We start from the raw sequence: 20,370 nt of genomic DNA, 5'->3' as shown, positions 1-20,370 counted from the left end.
ATTTTGAGATTCAGTTTAACAATATAAAAAGGGCATGATAACATGAATTCCATGAAGAATCTGGGGGTACTGTAGATAGCTTTTGTAAATTGTGTTACATAGTACCGGGCACATGGTAGGCACTTCCATATGTGCTCACTACTATTATTATTCTCATCTCAACTCTAGTAGCAGTCAGCTCAAGCCCAAAGTAGGTTTTAATTTCTAGATTTCTGCATAGATGTCCTCATTGTTTCCCTTGCCTTCCTGCGTCAGCTGGCACAGTTCATCTTGTGCCCTCTTCATTGTGACTGTAGAGCTTCTCTAGGACTGCTGGCTCGAAGTCATATGTCCACGTGCTCTCAGATATCTGGAAGAGATCCTGCTCCAGTGCAGTCTAGAACCAGGGATAAAGGTAGGAATGTAAGTAATTTTACGGTGAGAAACAACATTAGATTACTGCCTCACAATTTTATGCTGACCCCACTATGCCCACACAAACAAGTGCACTAATTCTTTCAATGGAAATATAAAATAAGGAGCAACGACAGATAAGGCACTTCAAATATGTTGAAGCAGCATATTGTCAAATATTTTGAAGGTTCTCTTGGGAAGGTTTAGAATTACATATTTACATAATTAATAACTTCTATAAGAAAAAGTCACAGATCCTTAAGTTGTAATCTGGCCTTAGGCATGTCGAAAATCTAGAACAAAGTTTTCAGGGTTTTTTTTCCACCAGAGGCTGCGTTGTTGACCCACCTGTACTAGCTAACCTGAAGGTATTTGCTGTCAGTTGTAACAAGAATTGATTCCCCTCCAGTCAATAGACATTTCCTAATTGCCTGTGTGCATTTTAACTTCAATTTCCTTCTCTGAAAATGCAAATAAATTATTTTAGGCTTCAGGGAGATTATTTGAGATGTAATTGTTATTTTCCAGCCTGGCTGTGCTGCTGTTTATTTTTATGGAACTATACAAACACAGGTGTGTATTTGCTGATATTTTGCTTATTTGGATGAGAAAATAGGAATCATTTCCATAATAGCACAGTTTTGCAAGCTCTGGGGACCAGAACTGGATTTTAGTCACCTTTCTATTGCCTTTATATCTGAGCAGAGTGCCTTGTACGGGAAGGTGCTGAGTAAATATTGGCTGTATTGAATCATTATTTATGCCTCAGAAGTCCTGAGAGAAGAGACTCCTGTTACATTGAAATCCATCATCTAAGATCCTAAGTGCATTGTCATCATTTGAAACACAATGAAATTTCATGATGAGGTTATTAGTTTACAAGGTCATTAGACAATAAAGTAAATGTTTTTTTTGGTATTCACAGTACTTGTCTGGATTCCCATACCTGCATACCTCTACTGTAGACAGATATGATGACTGTCTCCTACCTTGACCCTGATTCTGGCCCTTAGCATGAAGCATATCAGTAACATTTGTTTTAGTCAAGATGGCTTAGTGTTCATAGCCATTTTGGTTGATGTCTTAAATTTTCTGCCAAGACTCTGCCTGAGTTTTAATCCTCATTACTTATTATCTCTGAATCCCTTTTAATAAGTTTTTCTGAGTATGATGAATTCCTTCCCTCCCTCCTTCCTTCCTTCCTTTCTTCCTTCCTTCCTTCCTTCCCTCCTTCCTCTTTCCAGACCATATCAGAACACCTATAAATGCCCCAGCCTTATATGAAAAACTACACATTCAGTAAGAAATGATACAACATTGCCATCTTTAAAGAGCAATATGTCTTAAAAAATACAACAAAATGATTAGCTTGAATATAACATTGTGCGACATATTCCTGCTTTTACAGAAAGGTAAATATATTGGAAAAGTATTGGTGTTGCTACATTTTGACACATGAATTAGTTTGCTGGAGTTGCCATGACAAGATACCACAGACTGGGTAGCTTAAACAAAAGAAATTTATTTCTTAACAGTTCTGGAGGCTAGAAGGGCAAGATCAAGGTGTCAGCATAGTTGGTTTCTTATGGCCGTGCTTCTTGGCTTGTAGATGGCTAGCTTCTTCCAATGTCTTCCCATGGTTTTACCTCTATTTGTGTCTGCCTTCTAATCTTCTCTTCTACCAGTCATATTGGATTAGGGCCCATCCTTATGAACTCATTTTACCTTCATTATCTCTTTAAAGGTCCTGTGTCCAAATGGAGTCATATTTTAAAATAGTGGGGGTTAGGACTTCAACATATGAATTTTAAGGGGACACAAGTCAGCTCATAATAACCTAAAATAAATTCAGCCTCAGAGATATTGTGTAACCTTCCAAGTCATTCTAGTAAGTAAATGGTAGAACTAGGATGTAACCTAATGCCTACATAATTCTAGAGTTCACATTCTTTCTACTCTACTCTATTGCCTCTCCAAACTCCTACTACCGAACTATTGAATTTGGATTCTGTTTCTTATTCCCCACCATTTTCTCTTCACAAAAATGGTTTAGCCCCAGTGGTCCCTAAGCCTTCCACTTGATTTTCTGAGCCCATGAAAATCTGACTTTGTGTATCTGATTATATCTTAAATTTTTTACCAGTATTATTGTGCTTGTACTAGTCTTCCTCTATTTCAGATCAGATCTGCTGTCAGAGATATCTACTGCTTACAAATACACATGTGCTCCTCCATATATTCTAGCTTCATTGTAGTTAGGCAGGGGCCATGTAGGTCTTTCTAGGCTGTAGGATATCAGAAATAATGTGTGATTCTTTTTGTGCCTATTAAGAACCTTTATGGCAAGCTCCCACTTTTACTTTCTCTTCCCCTGCTCTGGAGACTTTAATCTACATGTTGAGATAATAACATTGTTGAGATCAAATATGCCTGGATTTTTGAATCACTGCATGGGGGACAACTGCTTTAATTTACGTGTCCTCCATTAAGATGAGGGAGAGCAAAAAATACAACACTGCTGCATTAAACTAGTAATATTTTTGGATTAATTTGTTACCACTGCATAGACTCATCTATCCTAATGTAGACCAGTCATATTGAAATTGTGTTGCCTTGCGATTCTCCCATGAATCACTGATCCCCAGAGTGTCTGAGGTTATCATCCTTACCTGTTATACTGGACCGAGCGTAGAAAGTTAGCACCAAGACAAAAGTATGCCAGATTGCAGGGTCATTTATTATGCCGGCGACCACAGAGGACTCACATCTCTCCAACCTGTGGCGTCAAAAGGAGGGTGCCAAGACTTTTTATACCCGAAAAACCACCTTGGGAATGGGGATGAGGAGCGGGGATGGGGATGAAAAGGCTTCAGACATTCCGAGGGCTAGTGGATTCTGTAAATCACCTCCTGGGCGGAGACCAGGACTCCGGATATTCCAAGGGCCAGGGGACTTTTGTCATTCAATTTGTTACTTAAGTGGTTTACAGAAGTCAAAATAAACATTTGTTTACACATTATCTGTGTAAGGTGGAAATCATAGACCTTAGTTACTTATTACAAGTCGCAGGAGCCAAAATGGCCTGGGTTAGGACTGCTTACCTGTCACATTAGGGCCACAGAGAGCAGTTACTGATAAGCAAAGTTTAAGCAGCTTCACATAGTGGGCATTTTTCAGAGCAAGCTAGCAGCTTTATTTACAGAAGCCAAAGACAGCTTTACCTTATAAAATGGCGTTGCTCAGGTTCTGGCACTAGGTCAGCACAATATCACATACCTAGAGAAAGAAAACAGTCGTATGTCTTCCCTGCCCATAAATTATTGTTTTTCCCAACTGCAATGACCATCAGAACACTCTGATATAATTGGACTGCCACTTCCAGTCCTGCCTTGGTTTGCTGCCACCCAAACTCCCAAGTCTGAGAGTAGGGCACATCCCTATATCTGGGTGCTCTGTGTCCTGATTCCTCTACTATACTGGCGTTTCGAGTTGCTTTAAAACTCAGCCAAAACTGGTCTTGAAAAATACAGCTTTAAAAAAAAAATCCTCAGTTGTTAATTTAGTGGGACTGAAATTATGTTAGCTCATTGAAATTTCATTGCTAATGGGTTATAAGATCGTAGGAACTACAGATCCAGCATCTGTCTCTTTTTAGTGTCTCAATTATCACCACAATAATTTAATGACATCCTGTTGAAGAAGCATATTTGACATGCTAATGAATGGCATCCTGCTCATTTCCATGAACTTCACATTCCCTAGGTGATAATTTAAAGCCAGGCATTTTAGATTTGTATCATCCCATGGCCACACTGACTTAAAGGTTGACCAAAATGATACACTAAAAAATGCTTGACACTGAATTGCAAATGTCTTAAACTGTAGTCTCTTATAATTTTATAAATATGCTTCAAAATTGAGACAAGCCAAGAGAATCCTAATATTTACATTATTATCTAATTTAATCATGACCCTTTTGTATTCATGCTTGCCTGTTTGGCTATTTCATCTGTGCCTAATCAAGGACCCCATCTGTAATATTTTGCTTGTTGAATTAGCTTTTATTTTCTTTATGTTTTGTTTTTTCAGATTGTACTATATTATTTGCTTTCTTAAATTTTATGTAATCTATTTGACACACACTTACAATAACTTCTGATTTTATTTGTATTAAAATTTAAATAGCAACAACCTAAATCTAATTTCTAGCCTCATAAAATTATTTTTAGAAAAAAGAAAATCTAAACAAATATGTACGTATATTTAATGTTCAATTCACTAAATCAAATAACAAGAAATATGTTTTATTCTGAGATTTATAACTGAATTTAGATATACAAAATCATTTTGAGGTTTTTGCTTGTTTGATCAGTATTAAAAAAACATTATTTGCTTACAAGACACTGGTATTATTTTTTTAAACACAGTTCTATACCTAAGTCACCACTATGATTAATTTAATGTGGAATTTTTTAGTCTTTGCAAAATAAAGGTTTGTGTGGTCCAAAGAAAATGTAACCAAAAACCAGAAACCACAAAGTGAGAGAGTTAGGTTGGAAATAAGTAAGCATTTATTGATGATGAAGTTCAATCAGTTCTACTGTGATATTGTGCCAGAATTGCTAGCCTTTGCTTTAGTTATTTAGTAATAACTAAAATAAGCAGCCGAGGATAACTAAGATCTGTGTGTAAACAAATGCTTATCTTGACTTCTGTAAACCACTGAAGTAACAAACAGAATGACAAAAGTCCCCTGACCCTTGGAATGTCCGGAGACCCCCGCCCTCGTCTCCACCCAGGAGGTGAATTACAGAATCCCCTGGACCTTGGAATGTCCGGAGACCCCCGCCCTCGTCTCCGCCCAGGAGGTGAATCACAGAATCCCCTAGCCCTTGGAATGTCCAAAACCTTTTCATCCCCATCCCCACTCCTCACCCCCATTCCCAAGGCGGTTTTTTGGGTATAAAAAGTCTTGGCACCCTCCTTTTGACACCACAGGTTGGAGAGACGTGAGTCCTCTGTGGTTGCCGGCATAATAAATGACCCTGCAATCTGGCATACTTTTGTCTTGGTGCTAACTTTCTACGCTCGGTCAAATACAACACTACTGTAAGGTGAAAAAGGTCGAAAATTTTATTCTCTGCAGACCTTAAAATAAAAGATAAGTACTAATTTATTTGGAAATATTTCCATGATATATGTCTGAATTTGGTCAATTAGCTGATTAGATATCTCTTTATGATTGGGTGCAATTGCTAAATGGTAAACAAGAGAAAACTGGTATCCATTTAGGTTGTTTCAACAGCAATCAGGGAGCCCAATCTGAACCATGTAATGAGTTTCAACTTCACACAGCAGTCTGAAACTTGCATATCTTGGCAAATTAGACTGGTGATGTGTGGAACATGAATCCTATTACCTGGACTGTTTCTAAACTGATGAAAATCCATTTATTCTGATTGTCTAATGCAAGGGAAAGTAAGAATCAGACAATTGCCTGGAAAACTTTGGAGAGTTCATGAAAAACCTCAAGCCGCTTCTCCTCCATGAGCAATAGAGCAATAGAGGCTGGAGGCAGAGAAGAGCTGGGTTCATGTGTTCTCAGCTAGCCCTCCTGACACCAACAATCCCTATGCCAATGTTGAATATTGCAGTTCAGTGCAAGCAACTGTACATGAGAGGCATAGCATTCAGCAGAAGTTTCTTGTCTCACAGGTAGCAGGTAAGAAGGCATGCAGACCCCTGTAACTGCTACCCAAATTGTAGAGCAGATTTCTCAGACATAGTCCCCTTTTCTGAGCAGAAACAAAATTTAATTAATTCTTCCTAGGCCTGGTGAAAAAAAGAACAGTGAGTCCCTCAGTTTCAATGGAGGAATTGAATGGATCATGTAGAAAATGCAATATACAAATGCATTCATACTAGAAATTCAAAATAAAAATGTAGGCATTGAAAGTAGTTTTCAGCAAAATGGACTTTATCCACAAAGTACCAGTTGACTAGTGATCAATGATATGAATAATAGCTATAAATAATTATATATGTAATTAACCTTACCTGACAATTACAATATGATTTGGGATCACCATTCATGGGGGTTAAAAACAAGTGCTTATTAAGTACTGATTTTACTTAATAAATATCCTACACATACTATATATAAGGTAATATAATGCATACCATGGGGCTACAGAAACAAAGTTTCTACTTAAAAGAGATTTACAATTTGGAAAGTAAAATGAAGGAACTAACATTTGTCGGAACTTAACTGTGTGTCACACATTGTGCTAGGCACCTTTCATGCATCACTTTGTTTAATCTTTGGTATTGAATAGCATTCTTTTTATTTTCCTATTTATTTTATAATTGAGAAAGCTGAGGCTCAAAGACATAAAACGATGTCTCAGATTAAATTTTTAGTACCTGATATAGTCAGGATAGCATGCATATTTTTATATCACAAAGGACAATATGTCTGATATATGGGAAAAATAATCAAAACAGGTTATTATGCATTCCATCCCCTTTAACAAGGTTATTCAGCTTAGTGATCCAGTGCTTAGTTATCAGTGTATGATATTTTCTTTGCTTTTGTATCTTGGATTTAAGCTAGTTTCAATTTCCATCTCAAAACATTTTCTTCTATTCTAGTCTCCCCAATCTCACTAAATGACTATGACATCTTTTCTGCTCATCAGGCTATGATGCTTAGTCATCCCTGACTCTTCCCTTTCTTTCGTACCCTATATTCACTCAATTAACAATTCTCATCAGTTCCACCCTTAAAATACATTAAAATTTTAGGTTTTTCATCTATTGCTATCACTGTGCTTCAAATATTCACCATTTCTTGTTTGGTTTTTATATTTGGGTAGTCTCCTAACGAGCCTAACTACTTCTGCCCTTGTGTCCCTCATTCTCAACACTGCTGCCAGAATGACCTTGTTAAAATATGTTATATTGCATCTATTCTCTGCTCAAACATTCCATTGGCTCTCTATCTTATTCAGAGTCAAAGACAGAGTACTTACAATGGCCTGCAAAAGCCCCACCCCCGCCACCTCGCCCCAATCATCTGGTGACATGCTATCTTTATAATTTCATTTACTCCTCTTCCCTTTATTCACTCAGTTGCAGCCATATTAGCCACCTTGTGTTTCTTGGAATACACCAGACACACACTTGCCTCATGGTCTCAGGTACTATCTTCCAGGGATAGTCTTTCCTCAAATATTTTCATGGGAGGGTAGTATCTATGAGATGCCTTAAAATATTCATATTCACTGACCTATTAAGTTTACTTCTACGGATTCCTCCAAGGGAAATAATCCAATGTGAAAATATTTATTGACAGATATATAAGTAGTTGAATATATTTGTGAATACTATCAAAACATAGAAAATGCTAGTATTATGGGTTTCTTTAAGTACATTATGACACCTTGATATCATAGGCTACTGTTCACCTATTGAAAATCATACAATAAAATAATGTTTGTTCCGATGAGAACTATTCTGGATTGTTACCATTTTATAAAATGACGAAAATATATCTGAGACAAACAAACGGGGTAAACCATCCAGGTAACTCCCTAGGTGCCAATATATATGCTACATTAGAATATCAGTAGGAATATAATGAAGTTTAGAAAATAATATTTTTCTAAGTATCTTTCAGGAAGAGTACAATTTGAAGGGAACAGATATTTCAGTGTGGCAATTAGGGTAGATCTAGAATGGTGAGGCCCTCCTCCCCCGAGGTCATGCTCTGATACTAAAGCATGGCCACAAAACTTACTTGTAAGTAGAATTGACCCAATTAACTGTATGACTTTTGTTTGGATCTGGGAGGTATACAAGTTTGAGACCAGAGTAGATAAAGTTTAATTGATGCCAAGAAGAGTCTTGTCTGATCTTTTACCTAATACCTAGACTTTCCCTTCCGAAGAAATACTAGTGTGAAGAAGTGCAAAATGATTAGATTTCCTGGGGTATATACATATTTCAGTAGTCTTTATGTTATTTGATATATTATTTATTTTAGGATTATAGGACTGATATGGTTAGGATATTCATCATGCCTACAGCTCATGTGAAAATATAATCCCCATTGTTGGCAGTGGGGCTTCATGGGAGGTGTTTGTGTCATGGGATGGATCCCTCATGGCTTGGTTATTTAAAACTGTGTGGCACCTCCTCCTACTATCATCCTATTCTCACCATGTGATATATTGGCTTTTCCTTTGCCTTCTGCCATGATTGTGAGCTTCCTGAGGCCCTTCCCAGAAGCAGAGCAGATGCCAGTGCCATGCTTCCTATACAGCCTGCAGAACTGTGAGGTAATTAAACCTCTGTATAGATTACCACCCTTGTGTATTTCTTTATAGCAATGCAAGAACACTGTAAAACAGAATATTAGTAAGGAAGATTAGAGCCTTGCTATAAAGATAACTGAAAATGTAGAAGTGACTTTACAACTGGGTAACAGGCAGAGGCTAGAATAGTTTAGAGGTGTCGGAAGAAGACAGGAAGATGAAGGAAAGTTTGGAACTTCTTAAAGAGTGGTTAAATGATTGTGTCCAAAATGTTGATAGGGACATGGACAAGGAAACCAAGGTGGAGAAGGTTTCAGGTGGAAATAAGGAACTTATTGGGAACCAGAGCAAAGGTCACTCTTTTTACGCCTTAGCAAAGAACTTGGCTGTATTGTGTTCATGCCCTAAGGATCTGTGGACGTTTGAATTTCAGAGTGATGACTTAAGGTACCTGGCAGAAGAATTTTCTAAGCATCACAGCATTCAAGAGTTGGCCTTGCTGCTTCTAAACACCTATGCTAACATATGGTAGCAAAAAAGAATTAAAGTTGGAACTTATACTAAAGGTGAAGCAAAGTATAAGAGTTTGAAAAACTTGTAGCCTGGCCATGTGGGAAAAAAGAAAAGCCCATTTTCAGGAAAATAATTCAAGCAGGCTATGGAGCAACCACTTGTTAGATATGCATGATTAAAAAGGAAAATGTGTTCATAGCCAAGACAATGGACAAAAGGCCTGGAAGCCATTTCAGAAGACTTCCAGGCTGTTTTTCTTATCACGAGCCTGGAAGCCTAGGAGGAAAAAAATAGTTTCCTGGGCCAGGGCTAAGGCATTACTGCTTTGTGCCACCACAGGAGGCTGCTCCTCTCATCCCAGCCACGCTGGATACAGCATTCACTCAGATACTGCTGAATGTCCCAGATACTGCTATGGCTGCTCCTTCACAGTGTGCAAGCTGTAAGTCTTGGTAGACTCTATGTGACGTTAAACTTGTAGGCATGCAACGTACAAGATTGAAGGAGGCTTGGCAGCCTCACCTAGATTTTAGAGGGTGTATGAGAATGCTTAAGTGCCCAGAAGTTTGCTGCAAGGGTAGAGCCCTCACAAAGAAACTCAGCTAGGGCAGTGCAGAGGGGAAATGGTGGTGTTGAAGACCCCCACATAGATTTCCCACTAGGGCATTGTCTAGTGAAGCTGTGGGAAAGGGGACACCATCCTCCAGAATCCAGAATGGTAGAACCATTAGCAGCTTATACCTTGAGCCTGGAAATGCTGCAGCCACTCAATTATAACCCCTGAGAGCTGTTGTGGGGGCCGTACCCTGGAAAGCCACAAAAGTGGAGCTGCCCCCAAGTCCTTGGGACCTCACCCCTTATACCAGTGTGTCCCTGGATATTAGATATGGAGTCAGAATATTATTTTGTTGCTTTAATATTTAATGACTGCCCTGCTGTGTTTCAAACTTGCTTGGGGATTTTTGCTCCTTTTTTTGGCAAATTTCTTCATCTTTGAATGGGAATGTTTTTTCAATCCAGGTACCCCCATTGTATCTTGGAAATAAATAACTTATTCTGATTTTACAGATTCTTAGGTGGAACAAACTTATCTCCTGATGAGATTTTGAACTTGGACTTGGGACTTGGAATTTGGGACTTTTGAGCTCATGCTGGAATAAGTTAAGACTTTGGGGGACTATTGAGAAAGGATGATTAGATTTTGAAATGTGAGAAGAACATGAGATTTGAGGGGCCGGGTAGAATGATATGATTTGGATATTTGTCCCACCCAAATTTCATGTTCAAATGTAATTCCCAGTGTTGGAAATGAGCTTGGTTAGAGGTGTCTGGGTCATTGCAGGGAGATCCCTCAGGGGTTACTGCTTTCATATTGATAATGAGTAAATTCTCATTTGATTTGGTTATTCAAAAATGTGTAGCACCTCCCACCTTTCTCCTGCTCTCACCATGTGGTACAGTGACTCCTCTTCTGCTTTTTGCCATGATTGTACATTCCCTGCAACCTTCACAGAAGTTGAACAGATGCCAGTGCCATGCTTCTGGTATAGCCTGCAGAACCATGAAAGTATTAACCCTCTTTCCTTTGTAAATAACTCAACACAGGTATTTACAGCAACACAGATATGGCCTAACACAAGTACTTTCCATGCATTTTATTTTGCCTTTCAGGTGTTTTTCTTTGGTGTTTGGCACAAGTTCATTTTTCAGGAAGAACAAATACTATTTTAGGAAAGGGAATATTGTGAATTGATAAAGAAAAGATGAATCTAAATTTGTTTACCATTTGCAAAGATCAACTGTTCAAACTGTTTAAAGAGGCATTGAAAGAAAATGGTCACAGAAAAGAAGACTTTGGTTTTGAGGTTGAACGTTTGATGGTGACCTTGAAAGGCGGGGGGAGCTTCATGGTAGAAGCAATACTGCAGTGGATTAACGAACAGGAAGTAAGAAAAAAGGGTTTCAACTAAAGATAAATGAATGAATTTCTGAGCAACATTGAGAATAAAATTGCCTTTTCTGAAATATTGAAGGATAGAATATTTTAGGTCTAGGGCTAACTAAAATAATTTATAGCTTTTCACCTTACATTTATTTACCTTCTATGTAAGAGGCATCACATAAAGTTATATATAAATAATAACTATTTTAATCCTCATACCTCATAACAACCACCATGTGAAATTAGGCATTATTATCATCAACATTTTACAGGTGACATACTGAGACACAGAGTTTCAATAACATGAACAAGGGAAGACAGTAAGTGGTAAAAATATAATTTGAATGTAAGTAATTTAAGCATTATAAATAGAAGCCATAACTATTAGACTACACTGCTAGTGTAGTCTAATAGACTATTAGACTACAGACTATTAGGCTAATAGACTAATAGACTATTAGAAGCCATAACTATTAGACTACATAACTATTAGACTAACCCCCTGTAGGGTTAACATGAACTACAAGGATAATAAAAAAGTGGGTCTGGCACTGGAATACCATACACAAAGACAATAGGACTGTTGGTAAAGGATAAAGAGAAGTAGGATCCTGTGGAGATGAGAGTAGTAAAATGGGTGCATACATCTTAATGCTACAGTGATTTGTGTGGAAGGTTCATTTTTAGAATTGGATGTTGATGTTATATCTGAGAAAACTGAATTGCAGAGGGATTTCTAAGAAGAAACACAAAGCCAACGGAGTGCTGTCTCTGTTTCCAGGTAAAACAAAAATAAAGGTTTTATTGTACAGAGATTCAAGGACAGAATCTTTTAGGACTGAGAACACTTATTAGCAATGGATAGAAAAGTCCTGACAGAGACTTTTGATTAACTAGAAGAGAGAAATTAAATAAAATTTCTTTTGCACGATATTTGCATACTCTCTAAAGTCAGGCCTTCCATGTGCTTAAGATCATAGAGCAGTAGACTGAGATTGAAAGTAATGACCAATGCTAGGGTAGTGGTCCTCAAGTTCTAATCTTCTGGATATGCTGCCTCAGAAGCACCCATGAACTTGTTACAAATGCAAATAATTATCTCCTACTCCCCCCATAACGACCTACTGAATTAGAAACTCCTAGTGTGGGATTCAGGAGTCTGTGTGTTAGCAAGTTCTCCACATCATTTTGATGCATGCTCAAGTGTGAAACCCCACTGCTCTAGAAAATATATTATTCCATTAAAATGTACATTTTCCTTGGAAATAATCTCTCATATATCTCCTCACCTACCCTCACAAAGGCTTCACTGAATCTAGAGATTGGAGGGACACTGTTGAGAGACCTTATGAAAGGCAGCCGAGCACACTATGCCTGGCCTGGCCAAGTCTATGTTCTGCAAAAGGATAGTAAAGAGACTAAATTGATATGTCTGAATAGACATGAAGAACATTTTAGTACACCTGAGCCAAAAAAGTAATATTTTATCTATCTATCATCTATCTATCTATCTATCTGTCTATCTATCTAATCTATCTATCTGTCTTTTTTCTTTTACACGCAATTAATATACATGCATCCTTTGTGTCTTACCCCATTATGATCCTCACAGATGTCAGAAATCTCTACTATGAGTAAAACTCTGGGAGGAGATGAGAGTTAGGGATGTACATTGCTCATATTACTTGATAATTTTTAAAAATGTTTTACAACGTCCCATAGCTGTTTTGACTCAGGCATATGAAAGCATCACCAACATCAAAATGTTTATTTCCAATTGGCCATTTTAAAACATCCTGCTTCACAAGCAAAATATCAGGATCCAACAAATACTAATCACTTCAGAAGTATAAAATTGGCTCATTATAAGAATTAAAGTAAAAGACTTTTCAACATAATTAAACCCAACCCCTTTGGCAACATAACTCAGTTTGTGTTTTCTAGGGCTAGATTAAAAATAAAAGAATATCATTAATTAATTGGTTATTATTGTTCTGAACATGCCAGAAGATATTATAAAAGACATATCCAGAGGTTTGAGATTAGAGACTTCTCTAAGGATCAGGATTTTATATCTGGTTTAGGTTGATTGAATAGGAGTGAAAGTGATTACTTGAGGCTTTCTCTGATAGATTAATTAGCTGTGAATGAAGCAACTCATTGAAGTACAAGGTATTTTCATAAGCAGTTTCTCTTAGATATATAATCAGTTGCATATGAAAACCACTTCTTCACATAAGACCAATGTTCCTCTACAGCAAGACGACAGCACTGTGTGGCAGAATTACTTAAAGTTTTCCAATGAAGCTTCCTAATAGCATAGAAGTATCAGTAAGTCCCATAAACTTGGGGTGTCTTGGAGCAGATTCCACATCAATCTGTCATGAAACAAAACCCTCCTAAGTATTTTCATCTTGAAAATTCAAGCAGAGATTTTATTTCACTTCATATTATATCCATGTTTGTTTTAATCTGAAGATAATGATTTAATCCACTATCATTAAGAAAAATGGATACTTCAGAAAGATGCATTGTTTATGGCTTGTGGCTCAGGATATACTGCTGCATTTCTATAGAACTCCTTACACTTAGGAACCCGCTTACAACCCGGAAGGAAAAGGAGGGTTATACGGGTCCGAGCTCCTGGATTTGCTAATGATCTGAGGCAATTCTTCTGATCTCTCTGTCTTAATACCCACATCTATAAATTGGAAATACTAATAATGTATTTACCATCATTTTCATGTTTCTGTGAAATATTTAAATTATGTACATTAAAAGTCTTATGTAAATTATAAAGTACTACAAAAGTATCCAGAGCACTATGATTTTAATCATTTATTATGTGTACTAATCAACTTACCCAGACAGTTGTATTTTACTAATAGTTTGTTCATTAATTGTTTGGTTGTTTAAGAAAACACAACTTAAGTGTGAACAGAAAAAAATGCATGTAGATAATTTCAATTTATCAGCATATAAAGAAAAGTGGGAATGTAGTTTAGCCTAATCTTTCTCCCAACTAAAAGAATTCCCTTTTCAACATTACACCATCTCCTTAATCATTTCTAGTAACATGGAGCTCAAAACATATCAAGGCAGCTTTTTGCATCTCTAATTGTTAGAAAGTTTTTTACTTGCTGATTTGTGATTGCTCATGCTTATTGTCTAAAATATGTCCCCTCAAAATTTATATGATGAGCCGGGCGCGGTGGCTCAAGCCTGTAATCCCAGCACTTTGGGAGGCCGAGGCGGGTGGATCACGAGGTCAAGAGATCGAGACCATCCTGCTCAACATGGTGAAACCCCGTCTCTACTAAAAATACAAAAAATTAGCTGGGCATGGTGGCGTGTGCCTGTAATCCCAGCTACTCAGGAGGCTGAGGCAGGAGAATTGCCTGAACCTAGGAGGCGGAGGTTGCGGTGAGCCGAGATCGCGCCATTGCACTCCAGCCTGGGTAACGAGAGTGAAACTCTGTCTCAAAAAAAAAAAAAAAAATTTATATGATGAAATCCTAGCTCCTAGTATCTACCAATGTTACTCTACTTTGTGATGGATCCTTAAAGAGGTAATTAAGATAAAATTAGATAATTGGATTGGGACCTATTCCAATATGACTAGTATGTTTATAAGAAGACACATACACACACACAGAGGAGTGACTATATGAAGTCATAGACAGAAGATAGCTATCTACAATCCAAGGAGAGTGGCCTCAGAATAAAACTAACTCTGCCAACACCTTCATCTCAGATATCTAGTGTTCATAACTGTGAGAAAATAAATTTCTGTTCTTTAAATCACCTAGTCTGTTTGTCTGTGTTGCAGAAGCCCTAGCATACTAATATACCCACCTTCTTATTTCCATCTATTAGTTTGACTTCTATTTTCTTCAGTAATTCACAAGAATTATTTCCTGGTATCATGATAGGCTTTGTAGTATTTGAAAACATCTATAATGCTTAACTTTCAATTCTAATCTTTTAATATTTTATAATCTAACTCAATTAAACTTCCCTTTTTTTTGAGACAGAGTTTTGCTCCTGTTGCCCAGATTGAAGTGCAATGGCGTGATCTTGGCTCACCACAACCTCCACCTCCCGGGCTCAAGTGATTCTCCTGCCTCAGCCTCGTGAGTAGCTGGGATTACAGGCATGGGCCACCATGCCCAGCTAATTTTGTATTCTTAGTAGAGATGGGATTTCTCCATGTTGGTCAGACTGGTCTCGAACTCCCAACCTCAGGTGATCCGCCTGCCTTGGCCTCCCAAAGTACTGGGATTACAAGCATGAGCCACTGCATCTGGCCTAAACTTTCATCATTTGAATTTTTTTCTAAACTGTGTTATATTATTTTCTTATACTATGCTTGTGATAAAATGTTATATCGTCATTTTACATGAATTATTCTAAACATGGGTTTAGAAGATAACTCTTTAGATTGTAATACAGACCTCACACTTACTGTCTGATAAAGATCATTTTGACTCTTCCTTCTATCATCAGTGCCTTAGCTATTACTCCAGCCTTTGGTCAATTTGGTTATCATCATGTTTTTGCTGTCTCATCCAGGTCGGTGATAAAACCCCTGAACAAGATGAGGGTCATGCTTTTGTGTAGAAGTGGACAGATATTTATAAATGAGCTGCATAGACTCAACTGGACTGCAGAATAATGTCAAACATCCTTGTCCTTGTATAGGAAACCCGCTATAATCTGGGATATTTTTTCGTCTCCAGCTCTATATCCCCCTATTACTTGGATTCCATTTTATATTCTAGATTGAAAATACTAGAAATTCTCAGAATGTGTCATTCCATTTCATGCCTCTGTTCCTTTAAGAATGCTTTTCACTCTGTCTATGATGTTATTTCTTTTTCTTTTTACCTGGTCCATCTCTACTTGTACTTTAAATCTTAGTTGAAGCTCATTTCTTCTATAAATATTTCTATTTTCTATGCCTTTCATTCTCAACTGTTTTTCAGGTCACTATTAATTTAGTTAACTTCCCTCAATGATCTCATGGTTCCATTACAGAACATACTACACTGCACTGAAAGAATATGTTTATATGTCTATTCTTATTCCCTGATATCACACACACACACACACACACACACACACACACACACACACGCTTTTAGAAACCCAGGCTGTCAGAAGTTCTACCTTTAACAAACATGACATAAGTAGTTTCCAAAGCTCCCATGGTTACTCACAATACGATCATCCAGACGGGAAAAAAGTATGGAGGAAGTTTATATAGACTGGATCTGGAAGTTTTATATATCACATCCATCTACTTCTATTCATGTAGCAATAAACACCCTAGTCCCATGGTCACATCTTACTGGATGAGCAGCTGGGAAAAATGTAGTCTAACTGAGGTCTTAACGAAGGAGTGAGTGGGTTTCAGTGGGCAGCCATTAGGCTGTGCCACACATGTTCTCTGTCTTTTAATCCACATGCAACATTATAATTCTCATCTTATTGATAAGGAATTAAGACACAAAGAATTTAGGAACATATCTAAAGTCACATGGCTATTAAATAGTTGACCTAGCAATCCAATCCAGTTTACTTACTCCAGAGTCCACACACATCACTATTACTACTACTGTAACCATCACACACATATATACACACACACACACGCATGTGCATGTGGGGTGTGTGTGTGTGTGTGTGTGTGTTACAGTAGTAGTAATAGTGAGAGAAGGTGGTGTGAAAAAGGAGAAAAATAAGCACCTTATGACCAGGGCCTATGTTTTATTCATGTCTGAATTTCAGTGCTCACGATAAGTTTAGGCACTGACTAAATAGTCACTGAATGAATGAGAAAATGAGTTTTTTTTAATTTTATTTTTTTTTAATTTCACTTTCTATTATAGAACCAGGAAATACATGTGCAGGTTTGTTAATTAGGCATACTGTGTAATGCTGAAATTTAGGATACAATTGATCCCATCACACAAGTACTGAGCATAGTAGTCAATAGTTAGGTTTTCAAACCTTGCCCCATCTTCTGTCCCTCTCTGGTAGTCCTCAGTGTCTATTGTTGCCATCTTTATGTCCATGAGTTCCCAACATTTAGCTCCCACTTGTAAGTGAGAACATGTGATATTCAGCTTTCTGTTCCTGCATTAATTCTCTTAGGATAATGACCCCCAGCTACAACCATGTTGTTGCAAAGACATGATTCTACTGATTTTTATAGCTGCATAGTATTCCATGGTGTATATGTACTATGTTTTCTTTACTCAATCCCCCACTGATGAGCAAGTAGGTTGATTCCATGTCTTTGCTATTAATAGTGTTGGGAAGAGCATGCAAATGTATGTATCTTTTTGGTGGAACAACTGTTTTTTTTAAGACATATACTCAGTAATGGCAGTGGTGTTTTAAGTTGTTTAGGGAATCTCCAAACTGCCTTCTGTGGTGGCTGTGCTAATTTACATTCCCACTAACAGTGTAGGAGCATTCCCTTTCCTCCCTAGCCTTGCCACCATCTGTTGTTTTTTACTTTTCAATAACAGCCATTCTGACTGGTGTAAGATGATAGGTCTTAGTGTTTTTGATTTTTAGGAAGTGAGTGTTGATTAGCTTATTCCAGTACTTAAAAATCCACTTGATTCTACTGTCATTAAGTTTGTTTCATTTTCTTGTCTTTATATATATATTTTCCTGTCTTTATATAGTATCCAAAACTTTTTTTAGACTAAGGAAAAATAGTGTATATACAGCTACATACTCACACACACACTCTTTTCTACCAAATTAACCAGTCTGGTAATCCACAATTATTAACATGACTTAGTATTGTTGAATCTATTTTGGCAACTACTAATCTCTACCATATTAATGATAATGAGCTACCTATTTGGCAGTCTGTTCTTGAATTTTGCCATGCATTAATATCAACGTAAAGGTCTGGAACTTCTAGTTTCAGGATTTTTGGAAAAGAATCATAAATATGCCTGTTTTTTGTCTTTTGTCAGTTTATGCAGGTTTATCTGTTAGGCCAAGCAAGATATACGGCACCAGCAAAGCAGAGATAACAAAAAAAATTTTACAAAAAAAGTTTATATTTCAGAAGAAAACACATCATCAGAGGTTTATCAAGAAATCTTCATACTTGTTTTGTATTTCTTTAATGATTACTTTGCTGTCTATTATGCTTATTTTCTTACAAATGGGGACCGTGGGTATGATACTCTCATGAATGCACAGGTTCTCTTAAAGTTGCATCAGTCTTCTGATAAGAATTTGTGTTCACATGTGAAAACTCCTTAGGAGAGCTTGATTTAATTTATCTGAATTAGGATACCTAAACGGGTTTCAAGTCTTGAGAGAACGCACTTGCATTCCAAGATCAGAAAATTTAGCTGAGCAAGAGTAGCTTCATGTTCTGTAAGCCTAATCAAGTCAGAAACCCTTACTTAAAAAGAAACAGAGTGGGTTCATTCCTAATTTTTCTTTGGTTCTGTGGTCACATTAACTTCAATTTTGATTTTGTTATACAGAATTGGAACTGTTTTCTAACTTAAAAGTCACTACAATTTTCATAACTTTTATTTGCACAAGAGCAAGCAATACTCTCTAAAGTCTATAAGTGGAGTTTAAAATTACATGTCCATATCATCAGTGATTAATGATGAGTTAATCAGTTAAGGCCATTTAGATTACAATGCTATTAACCTGTGACAGCATAGCATTCCCTCTGTTTTCTAGGTGATAAGTTCAGGCTTATTCATATTCAGAGCTAGAAAGGGGATCTTCAGTATAACTGTAACCACTATAATAGACTTTTGATTACATATACATGTAGGTTTTATATATAAACCTATATATAACCTGTATATATACATATAATCAACATATGTATAACCTGAATATATACCTGTGTGTATATATATATATTTTATATATATAACCTGTATAACTTATACATATAATCAACCTATATATAACCTATATATATATATAGGTTGTATATATACCAATCAACCTATATATAACCTATATGTGTGTGTATATATATATATATATACACCAGTATACAACCTATATATATATATATATATATACACACACACATATAGGTTATATATAGGTTGATTATATGTATAAGTTATACAGGTTATATATATAGAATATTCCAATATTGCAAAGTATGAGGTCACATAAATCATTTATTTCCTTGAGTGGTCCATGCCCTTCATCATGGAAACTACTCAGAATATTTTTAGATACTTAAGGTGGTTTGATCACATGGAGTGTCTTTCTAGCAAGTGATCATTTATCAGCCACACTGGCTGAAATACTGTTCCATCTACAGAAATAACTTTGTGGGTTAGCATATTTATATTTGTGAATAAGTGATTAAAAGGACAGGAAACCACTAGAGGAAATAATAGTTTTCTTAGTATTAATCACATTTCTGCCTCCTCTTTATCTAAAAAAAAAAAAAACCTATCAATATATATAAGACAATAACCAATCATACAGTTACAATCCAGAATATAGTTCTGTGAATATTGTGACCTCTCTCTCTCTCTCTCTGAGTGTGTCTGTGAGTGTGTGTGTGTGTGCACGTGCACATGCACATCAGCACACACAAACATGTAGTTTGGAGTTTCACAAGAAATATAATAACTATATTTTTTCCATTAAAATATTACAGATTAAACTATTATCTTGCTTAACTTCTACTTCCATTCTTATTTTTTTCTCCTATTCCCCATAAACACTAGTATGAATTTGAAAGGTATTTTTCCATTTTTTTACATAGATACCTACAGAAAACATATAGTACTGTTTTGTTTCCTGAAAAAGTTTTATATGAATAGCATGCTTTATAAATACTTTTTCAACTTACTTTTTAAAAACTCATTAATACGGGCCGGGCGCGGTGGCTCACGCCTGTAATCCCAGCACTTTGGGAGGCCGAGGCGGGTGGATCACGAGGTCAAGAGATCGAGACCATCCTGGTCAACATGGTGAAACCCCGTCTCTACTAAAAATACAAAAAATCAGCTGGGCATGGTGGCGCGTGCCTGTAATCCCAGCTGCTCAGGAGGCTGAGGCAGGAGAATTGCCTGAACCCAGGAGGCGGAGGTTGCGGTGAGCCGAGATCGCGCCATTGCACTCCAGCCTGGGTAACAAGAGCGAAACTCCGTCTCAAAAAAAAAAAAAAAAAAAAAAAAA

The 20,370-nt window shown here is 36.9% G+C and overlaps 1 protein-coding gene across 1 annotated transcript in view; it reads right to left on the bottom strand.

Annotated features, from left to right (window-relative positions):
• Positions 1–265: 265 nt before the first annotated feature.
• LOC116535254 (sperm protein associated with the nucleus on the X chromosome N4) overlaps positions 266–20,370 on the bottom strand; it is a 60,658-nt gene continuing 40,553 nt past the window's right edge. Inside the window, 1 exon segment of the mRNA XM_032256075.1 lies at positions 266–376. Coding sequence (XP_032111966.1) covers positions 266–376 — 111 coding nt within the window.

This window comes from Sapajus apella, unplaced genomic scaffold (assembly GCF_009761245.1).
Source record: "Sapajus apella isolate SASKATOON/1434 unplaced genomic scaffold, GSC_monkey_1.0 scaffold93, whole genome shotgun sequence".
NCBI lineage: Eukaryota > Metazoa > Chordata > Mammalia > Primates > Cebidae > Sapajus > Sapajus apella.
Note: the sequence above shows the minus strand (reverse complement) of the source record. Positions and strands in the feature narration are given on the sequence as shown.